The sequence below is a fragment of the Limulus polyphemus genome, unplaced genomic scaffold (genome assembly GCF_000517525.1).
Source record: "Limulus polyphemus unplaced genomic scaffold, Limulus_polyphemus-2.1.2 Scaffold869, whole genome shotgun sequence".
In the NCBI taxonomy this organism is placed as follows: Eukaryota; Metazoa; Arthropoda; class Merostomata; order Xiphosura; family Limulidae; genus Limulus; species Limulus polyphemus.
The window spans coordinates 164,538-192,009 of NW_013666479.1; the positions used below are offsets into that span (position 1 = coordinate 164,538).

The window sequence follows — 27,472 nt, forward strand, 5'->3', positions numbered from 1 at the left end:
GATTAAACCAGTTTATTCTTTCTTGATACAAACTTTTAGTACACAGTAATTCCACAATCAGGACGTTTCTCATCACTTTAAACTTAACAACTTTTATAATACATGTTATAAATCACAGTGATTCACAATCTCGATTACTTCGCTCTCTACGAGTGCAAAACACACACTAGCTCAAAACAGAATCGTAAATTATCTGAAACTCACCATGACTATTGTTCGCTTAACCATCCCCTGGCTTTACTCTGCCAGGCTTATATACTAACAAAGAGGCATCTCGATCACACTCGAACTTCTCCGATAATTCGAAAAACTGAGTCACGCATGCGCTAGCAGCGTCACGTGACTTTCACTGTCATAACAGTAGCAATCCTGACAGTCCGCAACTTCCAGACATTTGTGATTAGTTCTACAATTGCAGTAAAATTCTAAAACTTGCCATTTTGGAAGCGATACTACTGCAAAATTCTTTGTAAATACAGTTATTAATAAACCTTTTTTCATTTATACTGTACTAATAAACCTGTATCATTTATACCTGTACTAATGGATTTCATTAATCATTTAATTCACATTTAATATTTGTTTTATTTAAGTTTCTAGCAGTCCATGATGCTTTAGAGACATGGAAGGGGTGTAATTAGTGGGTTAGAGGTGTATTGTTGAATTATTATTATGTGACCTTTGTTGGACTGGCAAAATGGATAATCCGGCAAGGCTCTGGAACCAAGGGTGCCAGAACATCGGTGGTGTACCTGTATCATTATAATTTTTTATTATTATTTTTGATTATGTGAAGGTTGTTCAGCTTAATTGATTAGTTGTATATAATTGATAAATGAGCCCAGTGATTAATCAGTTAACAAATTCTATTAATTGCCAAGCTCTACAGGAAATAATACCCATCTGTGTATCCAGGCACTGGCAGGTTGAGAATGCATTGCTATATGTATGGGTGTTTGCGCTCTCAAACTTGTTAATTATATGTCTAATATTGGAACACTTGAAACACCAGAGCTGAAAAATCAGTGAGATTTTACATTGCTTTCAACTTGCTTGACTTCTGTATAACAGTTAATGTTTATTACTCTTGCCAAAAATAAAGTGTATTACAAACATTTTAGTATATTCTGACACTTGCTTCTGGTAGTAAAAACATTTAACTTCAATCTTAAGTTTACAATAATCTTTTCTTAGTATTAAATGAGTAACAAAGTTTTCTATAAAAGAAATCAGACATACTATAATAACATATTAAATAATGCACAATTAGTCATATTTCTTTTTCCAGTATAGCTGTTTCATTCTGTATATGTAAAGCTATTGAACAAAATGTAGCTTTTACAGTGTATTTCAATTTTAGAACATAAGATAATAAAAGCAACTCAAAGCTATTTGTAGAATACTTATTGAGTATCCTAGCACTTTTCCCCATAATTATACATTGTCTGAGTTGTAACAGTATATATTTTTTGTGACTCTATCCATAGTAAACATAAGATGCTAAGTTAGTCAAATTTTACATCTGTGTCACTATCCAAAATGAGATGTATAGTCAATATATGTAAATGTAAACTTTAATAAGCATGGAGTAATTAGCATAGTTAAAAAATAAATGTGTGTTTTTTCAACTAATAATATTTGTTTACCAATTTATTTATTAAAGCTGGTTTTTATAGTTACATCTAATTCCTTAATTAATGTACAACCTAACTGATTATAGAGTCATCCATAACTTCATGATATTTTAGTTTCATTTTTACCATTACAAGCTATAATTAGGTGAGAACAGATGAATTTCATTTTAACAAAGGGTATATCTCAAACAATTATGTCTAAGCCTGTTATTTGTAAGGGTATATCTCAAACAATTATGTCTAAGCCTGTTATTTGTAAGGGTATATCTCAAACAATTATGTCTAAGCCTGTTATTTGTAAGTTATACATTTCACTTCTTATTTTCAATACCAATTTTAATTGTGGTTCTCTATTTGTAACTGAGAATGAATAAAGTAAAATATAAAGACAAAGGGACCTGCTGGTACATCTAGGCTGCCCCGCACTACTGAAACGAAGTAAATAAAAAATCTGAAAACTAAAAGTCAGCTTTTATCATTCAAATATTGTTGAAGACTTTCCTTAAACTCCTTAAAGTTACTGCATCCACCATTTCTGAAGGCAGACAGTCCATTCAAAATGCTAGTTATCGTGTAAGAAAAGTAAAATGTTTTGTGTGAAAATGACTCTTACCTTGCCAGAATTTATATGTGTGTGTTCCCATTCAGCTCATTCTGTCATTCTTCACAGATTTTCTGTGAAAAGTGTTTGACTATACATTTTGCTATTGTTGTAATATGGTTAATTTAACCATATATAATAGTAACACCAGTTATATTACACATAACCAGATATTTTTACATTTCCTGTCTTGAGATCTTAAACAGTTTATTTATTTTGTATTTACTTCTTTTCAATTTTATTTTTTAAATTTTGAGAAATATGTTTTATCTACATTTAGACTTTCATGAATTGTGTAGTTTAACTTTCATCATATAATTATATACTTTTTTGTCTTATGTTTATATTTTTAAGCTTTATACACCATGATTTGAAATTATTATGATTCTTATTTTTGAAGTTTTGATTTGAAACATTCTCACTCCTTCATTTTGTTTCAATATATAAATAAGTAATTCACACCAAAATTTATTCATATTGAATAACATTTAGGAGCTGCTCAAGCTTGCATTAAATCTTTATATTCTGAATATTCTAGAATTTTTCCCAAACATTCTAAATAATGCTGGAAAGCTCAGCATATTATTATGGAATATTTTAGCACATTCTGGAATAGTGTAGCATATTTTGAAATATTACAGAGAATTCCACATTATTCAGAATGTTCAAGAATATTCAATATATATAATGTGGCACATTGGCTGGAAGAGTGGGGAGTTGTTGATTGTGTAAAGGCAGTATGCTCTGATTGACACAACACCAAACAACACTGGTCACAGAAATGGAGCACATATGCTGTTAGAATGAAGATTAAATAAGCATCTTCTATATTTGGCATGCTGGCATCACATCTTAGAACTTGTCCTGGCATGTATTTTTAAAGACTGTATGGGGCTTTCCTCTAAACTTGCAATTTTCAATTGATTCCAGCAGTCTTGGGTAGAGATGGACCAGTCCAGTTACAAAACAGTTGCTGACCATGGTAGTAGAAGCCACAAAGGTAATTAAGGACAGTGTCATTGAGTTTGTTACAAGACAACTTCAGGTTAGCCAATCTAGAGATAATTATCAAGAGCTTCTTGAACTAGCCATAACCTTTTTTGGTGGCATCCCTCCTCATGGAGTGTGACTTATAGCACCTGAAACATTGGATCATCCATGCACGATGGCCAAGGCATGTACCCTCAAGATTTAGATATTTATGGACAGTTTAAGCTCACTGGCTATGAGGAAAGAGGATTCCATGAAACAGCACCTTTGTTTTTGGAATTTATCTTAGGGGGAGAGTTTATTGCTCTATTGGCATTTCTGCTACTCACAATGATTTTAACTTCCTACAATATCTTGTTAAGTATAAGATGACGACTTTTGCTTTTTCAAAATCTGCCTATCAGAAGTTTGCTGGAACTAATTGGTTTGGTATTCTTTGATTCAACTGTATCCAAAAAGACAAAATGAGCAATGGTATAGGCATTAAATGAAAAGGAAGGCATGGATAAACCTTCAAAGTGCATGCAGCTGAATATCAGAAAGAATGAGGACATGTCAGTTGAAAATTTTATCACAAAACACAACAGACTTGAAATTCCTTCTGGATGTCTGAATGGCATATGACATTCTGCTGAAAAGGGGGTTGCCCTTATTGAAGAATATAATGCCATCTTAAAAAAGGAAGAATAGAAACAATTCATTATTTGAGTTGTGCAGGATTGTAGAAGAAGCTTTCCTAATATGAAAAAGGAAACAATAACACTGTTCCAAGCTGTCCAATGAATTTGCAATTTAAGCTTCTAGTTTCCATTTTTACAACTTGATAGAATATTTCTTACCTTCTAGTTTATATGTTATGAGACTGAGATGTTTTTATGTGAAATTTTTCTTTCATATGAAAATTATGTAATTATGCTTTTGTAGATGCAATAAAATATTAATATAGTTCAAAAATAAATAACTTATAAAACAACATCAAATTGCTCTCTCAGAACAAAAATTCTCTTTAGTAGTGCTTATTGATGATAACTTTGATTCTTTATTTTGATCACCAAAATTAAGCTACACAAAAAATACAACTTTTCGTCCAGTGCTGCCAAAATTATCTTGGTGCACAAAAAACAACTGAACTGGAAAATTGCGTGTATGTATGTATGGTATTGGTCAGCCTCATGTAGGGGTTACATTTCAGGATGAAATAAATGGTATGTTACACCTGCTCTTTTATGGTGAACTCTCATGTAAGATCAATACTGATTGGCTCTGTTCTAATTGAACACATTTCATTGACCAATTAGAGCAGTCTCTCAATCTCTGGTGGAAATTTGTCTTAAAGTACCTCGACCTGCACTTGCACTGTTGAATCATGTCAGCTTGAAAGTAAGTTGGTTACGTGATCAAAGCAAATGAAATCCTCATATTTTTTGTGCTGATTACGGTATTTTTAATTATTTATTTTTAAATCCACTCTTGGAATTTTAAGGAATACTGTTATTTATGCTCCTTGGACAAAGTTAAGAAGTGTAAAGGAGCATGAGCTAAATCCCACTCCTTAGAAATGATGTGCTGAAATACATAAAAGATGTTATTATATCACATAGTACATATGGTACAAGGCCACTACAGTCTAGAACTTCAACCTCATTAAGAAACCTATGAAAATGGTCCAAAATGGATGGTATTTGACATTTAATGATTTTTTTTTGTATATTGGAACAAAATTAGAAGGCGAGAGCTGTAGCTTTTTTTTAACCTGAACTTTTATGTGCAAATAAGGACCACCCTACTATACATGTTCATATAACTAAACTACATCATTATGAAGTGAATGAATTGCTTTAGAAAAAGGGACTATCAGGACATTTTCACCCTTAAGAGTGCATATATATGTTTCCTGTAAATGTTTTGTAAGTTTGAAATTGTGTCATTCACAGTAAATGTTACATGATTGATACAGTGTTTTCAATTCTTGTTGTTCTAAGCTGTTCAATGAACATGTATCATTCTAGTTTCCATTTTCATGACTTGATAAAATATTCCTTACCTTCTAGTTTATGTATTATGAGACAGATATTTTTTATGTGAAAGTTTCATTCCATATAATGTATGTCTTTTAATTGCTTGCCTTCCTCTGATGTACTGAGTGTCATCTGTTGAGTGCATTTTGCTTTAATATTTTTTAACTTATTTTCATAGGTTTTTCACATACAAACGCTTTCATTAGCTTAGCATACTTTTCTTTTTCTGTCTCTTGTAGATTATATTAATATAGTTTTATGTGTGCAGGTATGCATGTTAATAGTAACAATGATAATATATGTTATATTAGAAATATTGCAAATTTTATATCTTGTTATCATATCTGTAACCCATTTGTTATATTTCAGTATAGGACTATTAATTTGTTTCCATATTTTATGGATGAACTAATATTCATTTGGAAAGCTTTTATAAAGTAGAGTATACTGTACAAGATGTAGTAGTCTACTTCCTGTAAAACTTTGTGGATCAGTCTGTGATAGAACTACTACCCTTGAAATGAAAGGTTTGTAGATTTTAATGCTGTTTGGCAGGAATGTTGATGCTATAGAGCTATAAAATCTTACCATTTGTAATATTTCATGGTCAAACAGTTTTTATGTGAGAGATAACCAAATATTTGACCCAAAACTGCTCCCAGATAAGTCCATTCTTGTAAAAGTACCAATAGAATTTTTACTTTTTTATGATACAGTTAAAAGTGAACCATTGCTGGAAAACTCTGTTTGTGTTGTAACCAAATATCTAATTATTGAATTTTTACCTCAATTGGACTCTTAAGTCCCAACATGGATGACAAAATGAAGGCTAGAAACTGAAGCTCACGTATCCTCTAAGTCTTTACCAAAAATCAGCTTGGGATCATTACATTGTGTATTGTAGTTCCATGGGTGAGAAATTTAGGAATGAGTGGAAAGGAAAAACAACATGCTCAACTTGTGCTCTAAATAATGTTATAATAATGGCAAAGTATGAGATGTGATGGTTCTTATTCATACACATAGTTCAAAGGCTGATGTGATGAGGTAAACTTGTTTAAGTGGCAAAACTTGCAACATTATTACAGTCTATATTGACTCAGTTGATGACCTTCTTGAGCAGTGTAGTTGATTCCTACAGTTCTTTCTCTGGCAACTTTTACATTCTTCCTGTTGCCATAGTAAGGGTTACCAGCAGGCAGATTTGTTCTCTTCCCACAACCAAGATGCCTGAATGCTGTGGGAATGAAAACTTTGTGGTGGTCCAGCAGGATGCAAAAACTTGATGCTGACCATGTCACTATCTTGCAGATATTTCTAAACAAGAGACAGCTATAATTTTTCTTTGTATTTGCAGGTAACATAGTTTGCAGAATCTTTCATCATCTTAAGCTCTCTTTGGTTGCTAACTTCTATAGTTTTTCCCACATTTTGGGAAGAGTAATTCTTCATATTCAATTTTGAGAGGGATCTATCAACTGAAAAGACCTGCACTGTTCCTATTATCATTAGTGATGATACATTAAGCTGAGCATTCAGGATTCTCTCTTCATTGTCATCTTGATCTGTTGTGATGCATTCAAAATAAATGCAGGGACGAGCTTCCCTAACCCTATTCATAAAGGGTCTTTGGGGATGAGGATTGGTTCACTCAGCCTTTGCAACACACTTAATGATTCCATCACAGGACCTTTTCCCATGGCTCATTGCAAAGAAGTGTCATTTTGCTGGCATTTTGAAGTCTTGCTGGTGGTATGCAAGGTCAGTAAAAGTTTTTGGTTCTTATAGTGTGAAGCAATACCATCTGAGAAGTACAAAAGATGTTTCAACTCAATTTTTGTTTTCAGGTATGCAAGGATCTTCTTCACAAGTAAATTGACAGCAATGGTTCCAAGGGTCAGAAAACTTGAAATGACAATGAATCTCAAACTTTTAATTTTTGGGTTTTTGGACGATGATAATAACAAACAAAATGATGCAATGTGGCCTGATCATTTGACTACGAAATCCCTATACTGATCTGCATCTTGCACAAGAAATGTATAGTTTTCAGATAAATCTCCAATCACTTCTTTCAAATTGTCTTTCTTCTCTTTCAGTAACTTCACCTGCTGTGTAGAGATAAAAATCATGTTTCCTGAGAGTAACAAAGCTATTAATGACAGCATAAACAAAATCTTCACTTGATCTATTAATTGGCTCAATTGTGTTCTTGTCTACTGACACCTATACTTTGTGGTTTACCTCATCTATTAAGAGGCCATCAAAGATTTCATTCAGTATATTTTTCAAAAGCACTGTCTTGGGGAAAAAGCAGCAGATAATTTGGCCTCATTTGTCATTTCATTCTCTTCATTTTGCAGTAGTTAGTACTTTTACAAATCAGTGTTCATTGAAATAGCAAACCAGAAGATGTTTATGTGCAAGTTCTCCTTAATAGTTGCCAGTCAGATTTTTAAATCAGGAATTATCTGATTCACCCTTCCCTCATGAGTTTAGTGTTCTGGTGGGTCACTCAAATGTACACACTTTGTATTCCTCTTGCCCCTGCTAACACCACCTTATTTAGGCAAAGTTCAGAAAACTTGTTGTACTTCATCTTGGTATTTGAGTGCTTCTGTTTAAAATGGTATAGGCCTCAGGTAAGTTGTATAGTATCAGCTTCATCTGTACTTTCTCCTCTTTCCCATCTATCTTCAGTGACATGCAGTCTTTCTTTCCAGATGTGACTTTGCAGATTAAATCATAATTCTATAAATTTTTCAATACATTTAATGGTTGAGAGGTTTTCCTTGTTGAAGGATGCCTTTCACCTCCATAATTGTTTTTTTTTGTTTTGTTTTCTCTATGCCATGTAGACTGTTGTGTTGAATTAAACACCAGCTTTTTAAATACTCCAGAATTTGGACAGAACTGTTAACAGTTGAGCTTTTTTGTTTCTCATAGTGAAGTCATGTACTTTTTCTTCAACTGTTGCATCATTGTATACAGTTCTTCCTCCTCCTTGGAATCCTTTTCTTGCATTTCATTCACAATGCATTTGAGGTTATCCTCTGGTTACCTTTTCTTGAACAAGTTTTTGATAGCCACAGGACACTCACCAAGACTCTCTAGAGATTTATTGACTAAAGCAACACCTTCTTCAAGTACTTCATCTTTCTCTTCCCAAGTACTTCCCTCCAATGGCATTGAATTGTTGTTGCTGAGACTTTCTTTCCAAAACATAGTTACCTACTCTCACACTACAGCTATTACTCGACTGTTAGAGTTTCTTTTCTTTTGCCCATCTAAGCATTGGTCTGATTTTTCTCACTTGCTCTTGTCATTTATTTCCCACTTAATTGCCTTTGGCTATATCTGTCTCATGACACTCTCCACCTAGGTCAATGTGCCTTCTATCCTGGTGCTATATATAAGCATCTCCTTCAGATAATGTTGTCACTTTTTCTTGACAGAGCATTCACTAACAGTTTTCTCTTTGGTATGACCATTGGACATACTTTGAACATTCTTTGTGTTACATATTTAAGTTTTGTAAAAAACAAACCAACAACTTTTTGATATATAGTATGAATTCTCAGATTAATGTATCCAGCATGGAGGCAAATCAGATCTCTTCTATCCCATCTTCACCACCATTATCCCCCCAACCTGTAGTGTTTCCGCTTCCCACATATCATTGGATTTCGGAACTTTGTTCCATGGCTATCAGAGATATGTTGGTCAAAGGGGCAGTGGAGAGAGTCGTTCCAGTTCTTCTATGGTTTTATTGTTATCTATTTGTTGTGCCTAAGAAGTTGGAAGATTGGCATTCAGTCATCAATCTTTCTCATCCCTATCAATTATTAGATCATCCAAAGTTCACGATGAAGACATTCCTCATTTGCATTGGCATTTTTTGCTAGGACTGTAGATGACCAACTTTGATGTCACTGACACCCATATGCACATTTGCATAGCAGAGTTGTAAACCACTGTCTGTGTTTTGTGCACAAGGGTCAGGTGCTGCAGTTCAGGGTTCTGCCCTTCAGACTATCATTAGCATTATATGTGTTCTGCTGAATCATACAAACTTTTTCTTGTCATCTCCATTCCCTGGGCTTGTGCACACACCATTACATGGATGACTGGCTACTGCTGGCACCATCTCATCAGTTGGCAGAATGTCACATCTAGCTACTGCTTTCTGAAGCAACCAAGACAGGATTTCTTATCAGAGCCAAGAAATCTATTCTCATTCCAACACAATATATTATCCATCTGGGTGTTTTTGTTTCAACATGTATCTCATGACTCCTATCTAGCTCCATGCTATGGAACAAGCAGTCCGACTCTTATTCATGTCTCCTTCTCCCACAGAATGGATGGTTCTTTCTTTTTTGTGGATGTGGGCATCACTCAAAGTCCCCCTTACCTTTGGGACGAGCACATATGAGATCCCTTCAGTGATCTCTTCACGACCAATGGATCATGAGTAGTGATCTACTAGATTCCCCAGTCTCCTCATTTAGGATCAACATCTTTGATCTCAAATGATGGTTAGTTTGGAACAGTACTATGATAGGTGTTCCTCTGCCACCACCTCATCCAGAGATCCATCTTTTCATGGATGCCTTGCTTCAGGGGTGGAGTGCATATCTCAATGGTCAGGAATTCCAGGATGTATGGATGGATGCTGCTGCTTCCCTCCAAATCAATGTTTTAGAACTTCTTGCTGTTCAAAGGGTGAAGTCTTAAGGTCTGGAATTATTGAGGGGCAAAGTCATCATGCTTCACTCTGAAAATTCCATGATGGTATGTTTCATTTCTTGTTAAGGGAGCACTTGATCCAGGTCTCTGTTTTCGAACCTTTGATCTACTATATTGGGCCCACTCCCATCATATCATCCTACTAGCTTGCTATGTTCCAGGAGTGATGAATTTGTTGGAGGTTCAATTGTCTTGATCCAACCAGATTCTCTAACAGGTCCATTGAGGGGTTTTCTATTGGATATGCCCTTGGTTCAAGACACTGATGATGATCAATGCATTTCCCACTCATTGGAACAATCAACTACCAGCATTTTAGTCTCTGGTACCTCAACCTTGTGCATTGGCAATAGATGCATTCAGTCAGTACTGGACTGGATTGCACCTATTTGCCTACCCAGTGATTCATCTGTTACCCAGACTCCTAGCAATGATTCATTCAACTCCTTGCCACATTCTTTTGGTAGTACCAGACTGGCTGGTTCAATCCTGGTTTCTGCATTTGTGGTACCTCAAGGAGTGCTTACCTCTCTCACTTTCTCTTTGGCCATCCCTGTTGAAGCAGCCACAATCTGACATCTTACACCCATCCACCCTGAAGCTCAAGCTTCATGCATGGTGGTTATGCAGTCCTTCGCATGACATCAGGGTTTAACTTCTATGGTTGGCACGTACTTGCCTCAGTCTCTGCATCATCCGATGATGGACATTTATCAAAAGAAATGGCACAAATGTTGACAATGATGTATTGCAAGGAGGTTGAACCCACTTTCTCCAGATGTGACAACCATACCTTTGATATTGACTTGGCTCTTCAACAAGGGTTTTGGCATCTTCCACAATTGCCCTGTATATGGCAGCCTTATTGGCTACCATCAGATAATTGAAGAGACAGAAATTGTTTGAGTCCCCTGTACTCTCTGGGCCTCTTCAAGTCATTTTTGGTCTTTCATCCAAAACGACTATTTCAGTTATCTAACTAGGATATAAAGGAGGTGCTTCATGTTCTTTCTCGACATCCATTTGAACCCTTAGCCTCATGTACCATGTATCACCTTTCACTTAAGGTTTATTTTTTGTTGCTGCTGGCCTGTGGACATCGCCGGTCGAAGTTGTTTGCATTGCACGTGCACAGGACACTATCATTTTATCTATATCCAGACAAGTCTATCTTAGTTAAGACACTGACAGCCAGGGAAGGGGATAAATCCTTTTCACCAATTTATTTGACTGCTATTTCTCACTAATATGACTGGTTGGATCTGATCATTTGTTATGTCCATTGAGGACCTTGAAGTGTTATGCTGCTTGCATTAAAGCTTTTAGAGGTGCAAGAAATGTTTTTTATTCATTGGGACCCTTCCATTTCTCGGGATTTATCCTCAGTTACCTTGATGGGGTAGGTACTAAAATTGCTCCATATGCTTATTCTGGGCTCTCTTTGGAGGGGAGGAGACATCTGCGAGTCACTTCTTATCAGGTTCATCACATTTCTATGTTCTTAGCAGCCTGGTTGAATTCCTTCTGAAGAACATTATACATTATGCTGGCTGGTATGTGGACCTCCCTCCAATACTTTTATCAAACATTATTTGCGTGATCTGGCAGTATCTTCCTCTGAGGATTTTTGAGTACCCTTTTGGCTATATTAACTGCATCTGCTAGATTATAATGAGGGGTGAATATTTGCATTACTAGTCTCTTCTCTTCTTTCCTTTCTGGGGTCTCTTACCTCTTTTTCACAGGATCCCACTCTGTGGCATGCATTGCCCAATCAGGTGTGCTTTTATCAGACCAAATCTGCATTAGCAACCACTAACACAATATACTCTATCTAGATTGTAATAGGCTCTGTAGAAATGAGGTGTTCCATTAGACCACATTGAGCCTGACCAGATGCTATTACTGTACTATACTAGACAGCCACTCATGGACTATCATGAGTAAATCATAAGGGGATCCTGCCTGTCCCTGCCGATCAGTGGATTGAATAAAAATGGGGCAGTTTGCTTTTATAAATTTAGGGAACCTGGTTCACTTATTATTGCACTGTTTTCAGAGCATTGTTCCTTAGGACTTCCCAATATGCATCACTTCCCCCACCTACCCCAATATTCTACTAGTGGAGCTAGGGAGTTCTTACCACTCCCAGTTTCCAGTCAATGGGGTGATTGACAGACTTTTTCCTCTGCTCACACTCTCCCACCCTTCCTCCCCACTAAGAGCCGGTGTTAGAGACTGCGAATTGGGTCAGTCTCATAAGTGTGACAATATTATCTGAAGGAGGTGCTTATATAGAGCACCAGGATAAATGGTGCATTGATGTAGGTGGAGAGTGTCATGAGACAGATATAATCAAGGGCAATTAAGTGGGAAATAAAAGACAGGAACATGCGGGGAAAAATCAGACCAATGCTTAGATGGGCTAAGGAAAAGAAACCCTATCAGTCGAGTAATAGCTGTTGTGTGAAAAGAGGTAAGTATTATTGGAAATACATTTTCCATTTAAGAAAATACTAACTTTTGAACTGGTAGGGAAATGTTAGTTTGAGTGAAATCCTTTCTGCAATTGATGCATAGTTTTTGGCTTGTAATCATATTAACAATTGCACATGAGTAATTTTTCACCATGTTCAAACTAATTGTGCACAAGTATTTCATGTGTGTTTTGGTAGTGTTCTTTGAGTCACAATACTTTTTTCTTGAAGGCTGACATAATTTGTGAAGAACTTTTTTCAGTGATCAATACACATCAACTTTGGCTCCAGCAAACCCCTCACTTGTGGCTTGGTCAGCTACTGTTCACTTAGTAGAAGTTCATACAGCTGTCCACTGCTACTTCACTCACAAGTATCCTATGAAATTTCCTATGAAGCAAGCCATTTGGAAAGAGAAGGCAATCAGCAGTTCATAGCTGTAAATTCATAAGTTTGTGTCACATTGAACATGTGCTCTATTGCATAAGAGTATAAATAAATTTTGTCAGTTTCCATCACAGTAGTCATCACATGATGTAGCATTACCACCCTGAACAGTTGGTAGACATTAGAGGTGTCCTACAGATATCTTTCCATTCATTCCCAAATTTATCACCCATGAAAATACAATGACCCAATGTAATTAGTGAATGCCTCCTAATTCCTTCGGTATCCCAGTCTGATTTTTGGTACAAACTTAGAAGATGGTGTGAACTTCAGTATCCAACCTTGATTTTGTTTATTCATGTTGGGGCTGATACTCGAAGTGAGGCCAAATGGTAACATTTCAAAGTCAAAGGTCAAAATTCTGAATGTTAGACAAAATTGTGTATTTGGCTAGAGCACAAAAAGAGTTTTCAAACAGTAGTTTGGTTTTATGTAATTGGTGTCATCTGGGAGCCATTTTGGGTCTAATATTTGGAGTCTTCTCACTTAAAACTATTTGACCTAAAGACATGAAACTTGGCTAAATCTTTACACCTCTATGACACCATCATCCCTACCAATTACTATCACAATTAGAAGAAGTTAGATCAGAAACCTTCTTGAAGTGATTGATTTATTATAGACTGATCCTGCTGGATACTATTCATGACTTTACAGATTGAAACACTTGATTTTGCTTTTGGATCCAGTGGATCAGTCCACCTCCACTTATAAATTGGGTAATAAAGTAATAAGTGTGGTAAATTCTTTTCATTTTCAACTTCCTCCAACAAAGCATTCCTAATGTTCTTCCAACATTGGAGAGTGTGTAGTCAAGGTTGTAAGGCAAGATATTAAGTTATTTGCAGGAAATATGAGACTGTAGTTGATTGGAATAGGTTATTTTAGTAAAGGGCAGCATAAAATGTGAATATTCACATGATGTCATCATATGAAAACATTTTGCACATCATGCAAGTTCAATCATTAAATGGGGAAAAAGTAGAGAGAGAGAGTAAGAGAACGCTTGAAGGTTTGTATCTTAGCAGTTAGTAGGAGAATAGTTAGAAGTAACAGTACAGGTTAGTAGTTATTTTAATTTTATTTCATACCAAAATGTTAAATTTTCCATTTTCTTCTCAAAATTCACAATAGATAAATGAGAATGGCTGAAGAGTTACAGCAAGCTAGAATGAGCCAGAAACCAAATAAAAGGAAGTACTTGCTCCTAGTAGACTATTGTGCCAGAAATCCAACATCAGAGTTTGCACGTAGAAATGTAAGCAATGGGGATAAAGGAACAGGGACAGACAATGAAGTGTATCTGCCTCAAGGTACAATTTTTGAAGAATTAAACTCGCATGAAGTAAAAGATGGTGCATCTCGACATAGACTTTTTTTGAAGTCTGTTGACCATGATGGTATTACAGTTAGCTGTATCCCATCTGAAGTAGAAGAATTAACATTACAAGAAGCTGACTTTCTTCTTCCCATATTTCCTTCTCAAGATAGAACTAAAGTTTATTTTGACAATCGGTGGTTAAGTGAGGCTTTGTTGATAACAGTGGGCTCCAAGGTTGCTGTACAACTCAGTGATGGTAGTGATCCAGTGTTAGGAGTTGTGCAGTATCGAGGCTGTGTAAGTGAATTAGGACCAGGAACCATATTTGGAGTGGAGCTTTTGGTATGTACAATTATCTTCTTCTTTTTTTTTTCAGCTAGGGAAAACTGCACATCTAACAAAAAAAAAGTAACAGTGAACAGCCTGTTTAGCAAACTATTTTCCACAACATACAAATACACACATATACTATTATTTGGTAATCTACTGCCCATATGTTGTAAGTCTTTTGTTGTTTGCGGACCGATGATTTGATCTTTTTTTTACAGTTTTACATTTAAGTAAATTTTTCAGGTTATGTAAACAGCAAGAGAGTATGAGCTCAATTTTTCTGATTTTACATTATCCCTTTCTAACATTTGTCACTGTCACTTTATGACAACTTTTGTTAACTTGAAACAAAAAGTAGAATTACAGGTATAACAAAGAACACATTATTTTCAAAGATGTCATGGAGTGAACTCATTAAAACATCAGCTTAAATCTTCATTAATAATTGAAATATTTACAGTTAAAACCATTAAAGAATAAACAAGTTTGTTTAAAAAATGAGATATTTGAATGAAATTAAATTTGAATATCATTCAGTGAAAAATCATAGATATTGAACATATACTTTCCATGAAAATGCACAACAATAATAGATACATTACAGTTGAAATTTAGATAAAAAATATACATTACTGTGCTTATCCACACAATGTTAAATGTAGCACAAACGAAAAGCATCACAAATAACTGCTTCTGGTGTAGCTACTGCAAAGCTGCACATGTACACACATCTCACTAAAAAAAAGATGAAACACATTGTTTTTGCAAATACTGTGTGCACTTAGTAAGCCACTTGCTTGCTTTCTCAGATTTGTTCATTAAAACTAGACTTGCACATGGAGAAGTTCATAGTATTAATTAACAGTTTTGCTATATCTCTTGTAAAGTTGTGTTCACAGTAGGCACCACACAACAAGTGTATTTGGATGTAGAAAATGTATCAATTTAAACTAAGAATTTTTTTAAGAAAATTGATTCACAGCCAGAAAATGGTGGTGAAAATCAATCTGAAAAGCAAAACAACTAATGGAAAAAATGTGTAAAGTTTTCTTTTAATTACTGAATAGTGAAGAACATTATGTGAAACACATGCTAAAAAGAAAAGCAACTTGAAACTTTGCTAATTAAAATATTGCTATAGACTGTGTAACCTTGATAAAATATGCACTAACCAAGCAACCCAGTAAACCTACTTTTTGGGCAGAACATAAATTCCTCAGTAGATAAAGCCCATCAGATATTCATTAATAAAAAAAAATTCTTCCTACCATGAGTTTTTTGCTTATAAGTATATATTTGCTTTGCACCAAATAAGTCAAAGCAAGCAAAGCTTGTATATAGGGGTTAGTGTACATACGTACATACATATTATATTCTATTTTCTAACATTATGCATCTGTAGTTAATTCAATGCATAAAAGTTCTTCCAAAAAATCTTTTGTACTACTGTGTCAAATTCAAATGTTCCCTGTAAAAAAACTATGTTGTGATGTCATATTCTTACTTAATATATACAGGAACATCCTGATAGAGGTTTATGTGATGGTACGGTAAAAGGAAAATGCTATTTTCACTGTCATGGACAGAGTGGTGTATTTCTTCCCATCAGTCGGCTTCGTCTTTTTTTACACAGCCATAAACACACCAGATCAAGGGAACTGAAAGAACTTGTAAATTCACGACAGCATATCTCCACATGTAAGTATCTCTATTCATATTGCCATAAATTGATTTATATAATGGAAAATAACTCTGAAATATCCCCTTCAGTCTCTGATGTAATAAAGACAAACTCTCCTTTTTTTAGGCTTAACAAATATTATTAGTACTAGCAGAAACACCACCCTACATGTGGCTGTTTGTGCTAGTAATTACTAATCTTAGTATTCATACCTCACTGAAAAAAATTTAGAAAAGTGAACATTCTCTTAAAAAAGGATTTTTTCTGAGAAGTATTGCATAGGAAGAGTGTTCGTTTTTTAGTCATACACAACTCGTATCAAAATGATTCATTGTACAGAACACAATTTTCATAAATTTTACTGATACAAACTGTAATGCTTTTATATATTAAAAGTAGTACTGTTTATTGAAAAAATAATAGTTTTTTAAGAACTCCAGTTTCTCAGTACTACATTTAGAAATATAAGAATTTAAATAGATAATCAAATCCTCATGTACAGACTTAGTGAAAGTTGTGTTCTTGTTTATTTAAAACTGTGTTCTATTATAAAGAAATTGTTGTCGGACATACCACAGTTATTTTTCTAATTTTCTGAATCTTGAATTCCCAAAATGTGAAATTTTTTATGGATTCTTGTTTGTGGTACCATTCAGTAGAGGTACAGGAGTTTTCATTACATACATAGACACTGACATACACACTACATCCAATATAGTAAGAAGATTAGTAAGACTAATCAACACTCATACAAGGCTATTAGTATTTAATTTAATGATTAAAGTTGTATCCATGGTGACATACATGTAAATAATTTATTCCACATATACATTATACGTTAAATCAGTCATGCTATACAAAAGAATGAACTTCCATTGACTTAAGAGTAAAAACCTTTAATGATGTAACATTTATCGTCACATCTAATGTTGAAACTTCTCACTGCAGGGTGTTAGCTAACAGTGATAAAACTATTTCAAGTATGCCTATACAGTGGTAGTCACTGTGACCAGGAATTGGATAACAGTTTTGTTAATCTTCCTCTTTTTTTATTTTAATGTTGAATGATGATAAAACATTTGTTCTTCATTAAACTTTCATTTCATATACAATTTTAAATTTTATAAAATATTATTAAGTTACCTGTGCACATAAATAATCATGTGTATACTTAAAGCAATTAAGTGTGATCTTTGCTTTGGGTTTTCCACATGTACATGTATATTACTCCATATTGGTCAAACTTGAGCCATACTGGCAATTAAAGTAGCAAAGCATGTGACTTAATCAGACAACATCAAGTCATATAATTGATATTTACTTACTCATTTTTTTAAATAGTAAGTTCAAAAATCTTGGATTTCCCTTTGATTGCACACAAAATAAATACAGATCAAACCTGATCAGTCATTCATGCTTACTTAGCTACAATGCTTGAGTTGGGGTGGAATAAACTGCAACATCATTCCAGTTGTTAACTTTTTTATCAAATCGTTCCCATTGTTAAACTACTCAAACAGATTTGTGCAGCATGGGACTGCTGTTTGCAAATTGGATATCAAACCTGACCATTCCACTTGTTAATTTTTTACCACTCAAACACTGCTTAGTTAATAGTAAATCTCACCTAAGACCTTGTAAAATGATACCGATAGAATGAATATTATAATTTTTTTTTGTGTAATTGATGTATTTATTCAACTAAGGAGAATATTGAAGGATAAGACAGTGTTGTACATTAACTTTTTAAACATTAACCCATTTGAGATAGTGACTATGATAGGTCACTAGCCTAGGGCTAGTCACACAGTAATTTTTCTGACATAAAATAATCTATACACAAGATTTGAAAAAAAACTTTTTGTTACTGTTTGTTTTTACTTTCAAAGATTAATTTGCAAAGATGATTAAACCCAAGACTGTTATTGTAGCCATGAAAGTCATTAAAAAGTAAAGTTACAACACATTTTCAATCCTAAATATAACACAAGAGTCAACCTTTATTGTAAGTTTTAACTCTATGGTACAAGTTAGCAGGTATTATAATTGTAGACCACCATGCAATGCAAAAGCACTTTAACTGAATGTGCATGGGGTCACTTCAATGGACCAAACCTGTATTGAAGAAGGAAGGCTAACAATAATTCTGAATTTACTATGTATATCTACATGAAATGTAACAAACGTTTAATAAAACTTGCATTTCCAAAACATACTTACCTCCTTTCACACTACAATTATCACTCGACTTCCAGGGTTTCTTCCTTTGCCCATTTAAGCATTGGACTGATCTTTTCTCACTTGCTTCAGTCTTTTATACCCCACTTAATTTCCCTTAGCGATATTTGTCTCATGACACTCTCCACATAGGTCAATGTGCCCTCTATCCTGATACTGTGTATAAGCACCTCATTCAGATAATGTTATCACTTTTTCTCAACAAAACATTCACTAGTAGATTTCTCTGTGCTACGATTGTTAGGAGATACTTAGAGCATTCTTTGTGTTACCTATTTGATTTTCGTAAGAGCAAAATACTTTTTTTTTCGTTTAGCAAGCTGATATATGGCATGAATTCCTGTATTATTATTTCTGGCATGGAGACAAATCAGGTCTCTCCTATCCCACCTCTGACATCTAGCATCACTCAACAGTCAGGGAGGGGGAGAGTCACTCTCAGTTGAGACTGTCAGAGATCTAGTTCATAGTGAGATGGAGACATATGTTCAGTTTTGTATTGTTCCTCTGGAGGACTCTGAGGCTGCAATTGAGGGTGATCCTAGACATTCTGGAGACAATTTTGATTTGCTTTTTCTTGTGCCTTCCTTTATTCTCTTCGCTTCATAGGAGGCCAGTTTGGGATAAGCTGCCTCAGGATCATTTCCTTCAGTTGGTTCATTGAGTGTGCGATGTTTTGGGTCTTTCCCCAATTGCTTTTGAGCCTGTACCTTACTTGATGGCTGAAAAGTGTGGTAGGGAATAGTTTCCTTTCATCAACTGACATTGAGGTTTATGCAGGGTGGTTTACTGCTCAATTACATGAAGGGACAGCTATACCTTATCTGCCACATTTTTGGATGTACATGATTTAGCCTACCACTGCCAGGTGGAAGCATATTCCGACTTTCAAAGAATACATCTGCTCCTGAAAATTACAGATTCTAGAATGGAATTTTTAGTTAATCTGAATAGATCAATGTCCCCTGGTGGGACAGTGGTAGGTCTACATACTTGTAACTTTAAAGTCCAATGTATTGCCAGTTCTTCCGAGGTTTTATTCCTGTCAGTTGTTCTGACTATGTAGACAGGAGATTGGTGTCCATTCATCAATCTTTCTCATCTATATCAATTCATAGATTCTCCAACGTTCACAAGTGACTCATTCCTCACTCTGAGTTAATATTTTTTACTAGGATTGTGGATGTCCAAGTTCAATATAGTTGGCTCCTGTCTACACATTGCCATAGTTCTACTTTCAGAACCAACCAAGTCACACTTAATTATCAGAGCTGAGATATCTATTCTTGCTCCAACTCAATATGTCATCTATCTGGGTATGTTTTTTTCTACCATTATCTCAGTTGGGCTCAACTGCCTCCCAACCGGCTCCAAGCTATGGAACAGGAAGTCTGACTCTTACTCACCTCTCCTTTTCCCATAACATGATTGGTTTCATCTGGGAATGTGGGCATCACTTGAATCTCTCATGCTTTTGGGGTGAGAGCAAAAGAGATCCCTTCATTGGATTTTTATGTGACCAATGAATCATACACATCAATTCACTGGATTCCTCAGTTTTCTTATTCAGGATCATTCTCTTTGATCTCGAGGGGTTGTTAGATTGGGACAATACTAAGATATAGGTTCCTGTTCTTTCACCTCATCCAGAGATCCATCTTTTCACGAATGCCTTGCTTCATGATAGGGGTGTATATCTCAACAGTCAGGAATTATAGTGTCTATGCATGGACAACGAGGATTCCCTACACAATGTTTTAAACCTTCTTGCCTCATGGTCTAGGATCTAGGCTCATTAAGGAGAAAATTGTCAAGCTTCACTCTGACAATTCCATGGTGGTGTCTTGTATTTCCCATCAGGGGGGGAGGCACTTATTCCAGAGCTCTTTGTTTTTGAACCATGGATCTCCTTTCTTGGGATCACTCCTGTCATATCACCCTACTAACTTGCTATGTTTCACAGGTGGTGACTTTGGTAGCAGATCAATTGTGTCGATCCAAACAGATTCTCCCAACAGAATAAATGCTGCATCACAAGGTTTTCTGTTCAATTGGCTCTCATTTTGAAACACTGATGATTGGTGGGTTGGCCACTCATTTGAACACCCAACTACTGGCAATTTGGTCTTTGGTACTTCACCCTTGGGCTTTGGCAATGGATGCATTCTGTCAGGATGGGACGGAATTACAACTCTAGGCCTTCCCTCCAATTTGTATGTTACTCAAGGTACTAACTATGATTTGTTCCAACCCATGGGTTCTGTTGATAGCACCAGATTGTCAGTTACACCCTGGTTTCTGCTTCTTTGGTACCTTCAGGAGCACTCACCTCATTCACTTCCTTATTGGCCCTCTCTGTGGGGGAAGATATGATCTGACATGGTACACTCAGCTATCCAGAACCTCAAGCTTCAGGCATGGAGGTTATGCAATCCTTTGCATGGCATTGGTGTTTAATTTCTAAGGTTGTCATGTATCTATCTCGGTCCTTGCACAGTCCCGCAATGGAGATTTGTCAAAGGAAATAGCACACATATCAGCAATGGTGTATTGAGAGAAGGTTGAACCCACTTCAATCGGAAGTGCCAACCATAACTTGTTTTTTGACCTGGCTCTTTGGCAGGGGTTTTGCATCTTCCACATTTTCCCTGTATAAGGCAGCTTTATCGACTAAGGTTCAATACCCGAGACAAAAATTCTTTGAGTTCTGAGTACTCTGCAGCTTCCTCAAGTTACTTTGGATTCTTTGTTCCAAACGACCATTCCAGTTGCATAACTGGTATATTAAAGTAACATTACATGCTCTTTCACAACACCTGTTTGAGACCTTAGCCTCATGTGCCATTTATCACCTTTCCCTGAAGATTTTTTTTCATTGCTGCTGACCTGCAGATGTTGCCAGTTGGAGTGGTTTGCACTTACTGTGCACAGAACTTTTATCATTCTACCTACATCCTCAGACTGGTTCTTCTTCCCTAAGACACTGTCAGCCATGGAAGGGGATAAATCCTTTTCACCAATTCATCTGATCACTATTTCTCACTTCTATGACCGATCAGGTTTCAGTCGTTTATTATGTCCAGTGAGGGTCTTGAAGGTTTTGTTGCCTGCACTAATGCCTTTAGAGATGCTAAACAATGACTTTTTATTCATTGGGATCATTCAGTTCCCCAGGATTTATCCTCAGTTACATTAAAAAGGTGGATATGAAATTGATTCATATTGCATATTCTGGGCTCCCTTTGAAGGCAAGGAGTCTTCTGCGAGTCACGTCTAATCAGATTCATCATATTTCTATGTCCTTAGCATCCCAGTTGAATTGCCCACTGGAGGACATTGTGCAGGCTGATATGTGGACCTCCAACAATACTTTTATCTCACATAATTTGCATAATCTGGCAGTATCTTCTGGGGGTTTTTGATGACCCCCTGTAGCTGTCTTAACCACTTCTGCTAGATTATACAGAGGGGTGAGTATTTTCATTGTTACGCTTGTCTCCACTTTACCTTTCAGGGTCTCTTACCTTGTTTTCACAGGATTCTACTCTATGGTGAACGTTGCCCAGGCAGGTATGCTTCTATCAAACTAATTCCACACCAGAAACCACTAATTCAAATAACTTTTTCTTGGTTGCAATAGGCTCTGAAGAAATGAGGTGTTCCGTAAGACAACCTAGAGGCTGACCAGGTGGTATTACTGTACTGTGCTGGACAACCACTTATGGACTATCATGAGTAAAGAATAAGGAGATCCTGCCTGTCCCTGCCAATCATTGAAGTGAATAAATTGGGATTGGTTTACTTTTAAAAATTTAGAGAACTTGGTTCGCCTATTGCACTGTCTCCAGAGCACTGTTCCTCCGGGCTTCCCAATATGTAATAACCCCAGATTCTATTAGTCGAGCTAGGGAGTCCCTACCACACCCAGTTTCCAGTCACTGGGTTGGTGGACAGAGGCTTTTCATCCAGAGTGTTCCTCTACTCTTGGAGAAGAGGACAAAATTTAGGGCCTTTCTACACAGATTCCTGGATGTTTTTTCACAGATGTTGATAGGAGAGGCACCAGCCCATGTTTGAGCCTACTCGTCATACTGGTTCAGATTTGATGCTTAGCTATCCAGTTGGGTTGAGTGTGGCCTTTCTTTTTGGTCAATATTGGTTCAGTACATTGTTCATGGAAGGGGGTCTATTGTATTCTTGTAATTCCGATTGCTGAGTGGTCCCATCCTGGGTCTGTGGTTGAGCATAATTTGTTCCATGTCCTCCCCATAATTCTGGAGACAAGTAGAATTTAATTTGCTTCTTGATTGAGTAGTGAAGATTGGTGTACATAATTCCAGACCAGATGAGTTCTGTTTTCTTTGGTTGAGTAAGGCATACAAAATCCCATCATTCCAAGCCTGGGGTGTTGTCTTTTGGACTTCTTCAGGTTGAGGAGAAGGTTTGTCCACTTTGGTGCTTACCTTCTCTTGATTCCGGTGGCTTTGAATGCATCACTCTATGGCTACAGGTTGGGATCCATTCATACGTGTGTGTGTATATATATATTGCAATCGAATTGCCCTAGCCACCAATGTGGGATATAGGGACCATGGCCCTATAATTCCAACCCTGAGCAGTGGAACCTCAGTTATCTGTATAGGGCCTGGCCAATAGTGAGGATAAATCATGTAAAATTCCAGCCACTCCACTTCTCAAGATGTAATTCTAGCTGTTGCATGAAGGTAAGTATGTTTTGGAAGTTAACATTTTCTAAAATTAAAAATGTATTTCCAATAATACATACCTGTACTCATACTCACCCACCCTTCCTCCCCACTAAGAGCCAGTGTTGGAGACTGGGATTGAGTCAGTCTCGAAAAAGTAATAATATTATATGAACAATGTCCTTATATACAGTATCACAATAGAAAGTGCATTGGCATAAATGGAGAGTTTCACAAGACAAATATTGCCAAGAACAATCAAGTGGGTTATAAAAGACTGGAGAAGCATAAAAAAATTGGACCAATGCTTAAATGGGCAAAGGAAGAAACCCTGGCAGTCGAGTAATAGTTGTAGTATGAGAGGATGTAAGTATTATTGGAAATACATTTTTGATTTAAGAAAATGTTAACTTCTGTTGTACATAAAATATCAGATGAGTTACAAATCATTTTTTTAACTCAAAATATGTCTATGAATTGACAATGTCATTCTTAATCAGACTTTGACAACTCTGACTCCAAGGTGATGTTCCTGTGAAGAATAAAAATACTTTTGTTCATCATAAAGTTTGCATATTGTATACGTATAACTTCTAGAACTTTTGAATTGCATATTTACAGTTTTTGTAGTATCCCTCTATATTGTATCTGATATTTACTCTTCTCTGTCATGACTTTTACTGAATCATCAATGTAGGGTAAAATGAATAGTTGATAACTCTTACACCAAATACATAATACCATGATAAATGGCATTCTGGAAAAGGTCATGGTATGTGAACCTTGGCCATCACCTGTACAAACGGGTTAAAAGTTAAAGGAGTAATTGTTGCTGACATATTCTTTAAAAAATGCACTACATAATGATAGCATAATGACAAATAAAAACAGAGTCAATGCTCCAGGTAATTTTTGCTATGACCGGTAAGGTACAAATAAAATTTTGCCTCTATCAGTATCTGACAAAGGTGGTTAGTAATTCAGTGTCATGGAGAAGCATCTGTATGCTGATTTATGTAGCAATTGAATCATTTATATCATAAGAGTTTGAATGTGTCACTATTATCTTATTGTGTATTTGGCCCCAAGAAAGTACTACAAAAACTTATACACACAATGTACGCATTTATTCATTTTTAATTTTCTTCTGTTTGTATGGTTGTGAAAGCCTCACCCATCTTCTGTTCTTAGCACTGTCTCACATTTTAATTGCAGAACAGGGATCATACATTGAAATATCTGGGCCTAACATTAAAATTCTCATCAAACAGTATCTTTTTAGCCTATATAGAGTATATGAATTTTATCTTGAATCTGTTTTGTACAGAAAAGGTTCTTTTACAATCAATGATTGTGTTGCTTGTAACACAAAAGCATAAAGCTATTTGACACAAATGCTGACATGTTACGAAATTGATTCATCATGGTGTTTAATAATCCTTTTACATAAATGTTCAGTTTTTGAAGTTGTTTTTTTTTGTGCTTTTCAATATACCTCTGAACCTGGGCCATTCATTTTGTTAAGCATGGGCATCATATCAGTTTCAGTGTTTTTCCCAGCATCATTGGAAATTTTGGTGAGTTGTGAGTATTGGTTCCATAAAAATCCAAAACCAGTAATTTCCTCATCTGTTAGATCTGCATCCAAAATAGAAAACTCAAGTATGGATCCCAGATTATGGATGATGTTTCCATCTTGTTTTGTAAGCTTATTCATCAGCTGCTTTACTTTTGAAGGAGTCCCTTCTGAAACAGAAAGTTTTACACCTTTCATACACCCATCATTCTGTTACAAAGTGTTCACCATATCCCTGTAATATTCACCCCCTTTTCTTTAACTCATCCAATTCAGCTAAACTAGCCTCAACTTGTGGTCTCTCTTGACTGAATACCATATTTTCCTGCCTAAATCCAAAACATAAGACTTGAATTTCATTATGGACTCCTGACATGAGGCTTGTAATTAAAATCATTTTAGTGCTCTCAAAGTGTGTGTGTGTGGTGATTTAGCTGTTGCATGTGTTGTACCTAGTTTAGAAAGTGTTGTTACAACAGAAGGATAACTACAACACAGCATCAACTGCACTTCTCATGCTCAACCATCTTACAGTGTGTGGTTCTTTGACTTGCAATTCTTTGTCATTGAAAATGCTCAGAATGTTATAGTTTTACAGTTCATACTATAGAGCTACTGAAGAAATAATACAAACTACTGAATCTCGATTTGAAGGTTTCAAGTGGTTTAATGTTTTTGATGCCATTGACACACCCCAAGTGCAAGACTGTGGGTCATGCAGTGTAGGCATGTGACAAATGGGGAGAACTTTGACTTTACTTGCATACCTACACCAGCTCTGTAACCTACCATAGCAACAGCTCCATCTCCTCTTAAGCTTACCATTTTATTCATGTCTACTCCTAATTTATCAAAAGCATTCTTCAAATGTTGGGAAATTGTATGGGCTTTGTCATCATCAAGCTTTAAACTACCTAGGATGTTCCAACATTACCTTCTTGCACATATTTCACACAAATGACTAGCTTTTCTTCAAGTCAGATCATACAGCACATCTTTCATAACACCTAAAGTCATATCTTCAGAGATGTTTCACAATTTCATTTTGTAAACAGATATGATCTTCTGCATTTCATTAATTGAGGCCCAAATAAAATTTTCATTTCAGTTTTCAAACCAATCTGGGAGTGGAAATCTAATAGTATATATATGATTTTACTTTGAAGCTCTGACTTTGCATAAAAATAAGTTGTTTGAAATACTAATTGGTCAGACTCACTCTTTTTATACTCAGGTGTACAACCTTCATCATCTAGTTCATCATCATCACTATTGCTGTACTCCACACTTTTATTTTTTATTTTTACACCCATTCTTACTGCATCTAAGTGGTCACTGCTGTCATTGTGACTTCTGATTGTAGAAATCTGAATTTCTGATACGGTACTATACCACTCTCTCACATAGATTTTCTTGTTCAGTGCAGCTGAATTTTTTCCCTAACCACTAGCCTTATCTCCAATGTACCCTACAATCAATGTGGTTTACTGCATCTTTGCATGTAAATTATTATGTGACAACCCCCCACCAACAGGAATGCAACAATCCTGATGCAGGATGCTTTCTCTATTTGATTTTGCCTAACAGCCACTTCTCGTTAGGCAGTCATCGAGTTCAGACATTCTAAATTTTCATGATAATTTATCTGATACTTTTTTTTTTTAAAGTAGTACTTTCAAATTAGTACAGTTCTTTGTTAATTGTAGTCTATTATCAAGTTAACTGACCTTATTTTTTCTTTGGTTTGATATTTTTAAAAAAGTTTTTTTTTTACTCCCAACTTGTTCACAGTGAAACATGACTTACAAATTTTGTGTCGTGACTTATGCTACTGTAACTACTACTTTGAATGTCATGACACAGGCCTTGGGTATGGGGGTCTTGGCTAAGGATGTCGACTTTCGTTCGTCGGGAGATTGAACTTTACATGGGTCATTCCTCTTCTCCCAACCCTGCCCAGGTGCTTCCAGTGCCAGTGGAACCTGTTCATGATGACGAGGATTTTGACAGCCTGTTTCCTCCACCCTCTGCTGTGCCTCTCCTGAGGAATCGGCCAGGATCCCCTCAGCCTTCTTGGATTTGATTTCTCAGTTATATTACTTTTTACTTGTTTCCCCTGTTTCATGTCCTACCCTTTCCCTGTTACATAATGCCACATTGTCCTAGTACATTGTTTCTCCTTCTTCTCCAGATATAAGGGTACATGCTTATTATTTCCCGTCTCACTTGAGGCAGGGACCAATGTGCCCTGATCCCCTCGGGCTTCAGATGATTATGGCTTGGCCTACCATCAAGCTGTTTTTCTTTTTCTAAATTCTCAGTTTCTTTTGCGTGTGTGGGAGGCTGACCCCAAGAGTTCTGTGTGCTTTTCCCAGGTCCAGTTTCCTGCCTTCTTCTTACCTTTCTTTCTCTCCTTCAGTACCTTTCATTCATCCGCTTCCTTTCTCAGGCTATCCACTGTTCCTATAAGGGACTTTTGGAGGATACTCTTTCTTGTTTATGGATATCAGAGGGCAGATGTTTTTGCTATTGATGTTTCCTGTATTCTTTATCATCATTCATATGTCCTTCTTTATCTTGATTCTAGGGTTTTCCCCAAAGCCTTCTTTATCCTCTGCAGACTCTTCATTGTTATTTAACCTGCATGCTTTCTTTTTGTGGCACTCATGGAACTCCTCCTCTACCCAGGATCTTTCACCTGTAA

The 27,472-nt window shown here is 36.0% G+C and overlaps 1 protein-coding gene across 2 annotated transcripts in view; it reads left to right on the forward strand.

Moving 5' to 3' along the window:
* Nucleotides 1-27,472, forward strand: part of LOC106460953 (ubiquitin carboxyl-terminal hydrolase CYLD-like) — a 113,755-nt gene that overhangs the window by 7,940 nt on the left and 78,343 nt on the right. For both annotated transcript variants that reach the window (XM_022387752.1, XM_013920710.2), the window contains exons 2-3: nt 14,051-14,579; nt 16,085-16,265. In XM_022387752.1, the coding sequence (XP_022243460.1) occupies nt 14,055-14,579; nt 16,085-16,265 (706 nt within the window). In that variant the 5' untranslated portion in view covers nt 14,051-14,054. The remainder of the gene's footprint in view (nt 1-14,050; nt 14,580-16,084; nt 16,266-27,472) is intronic.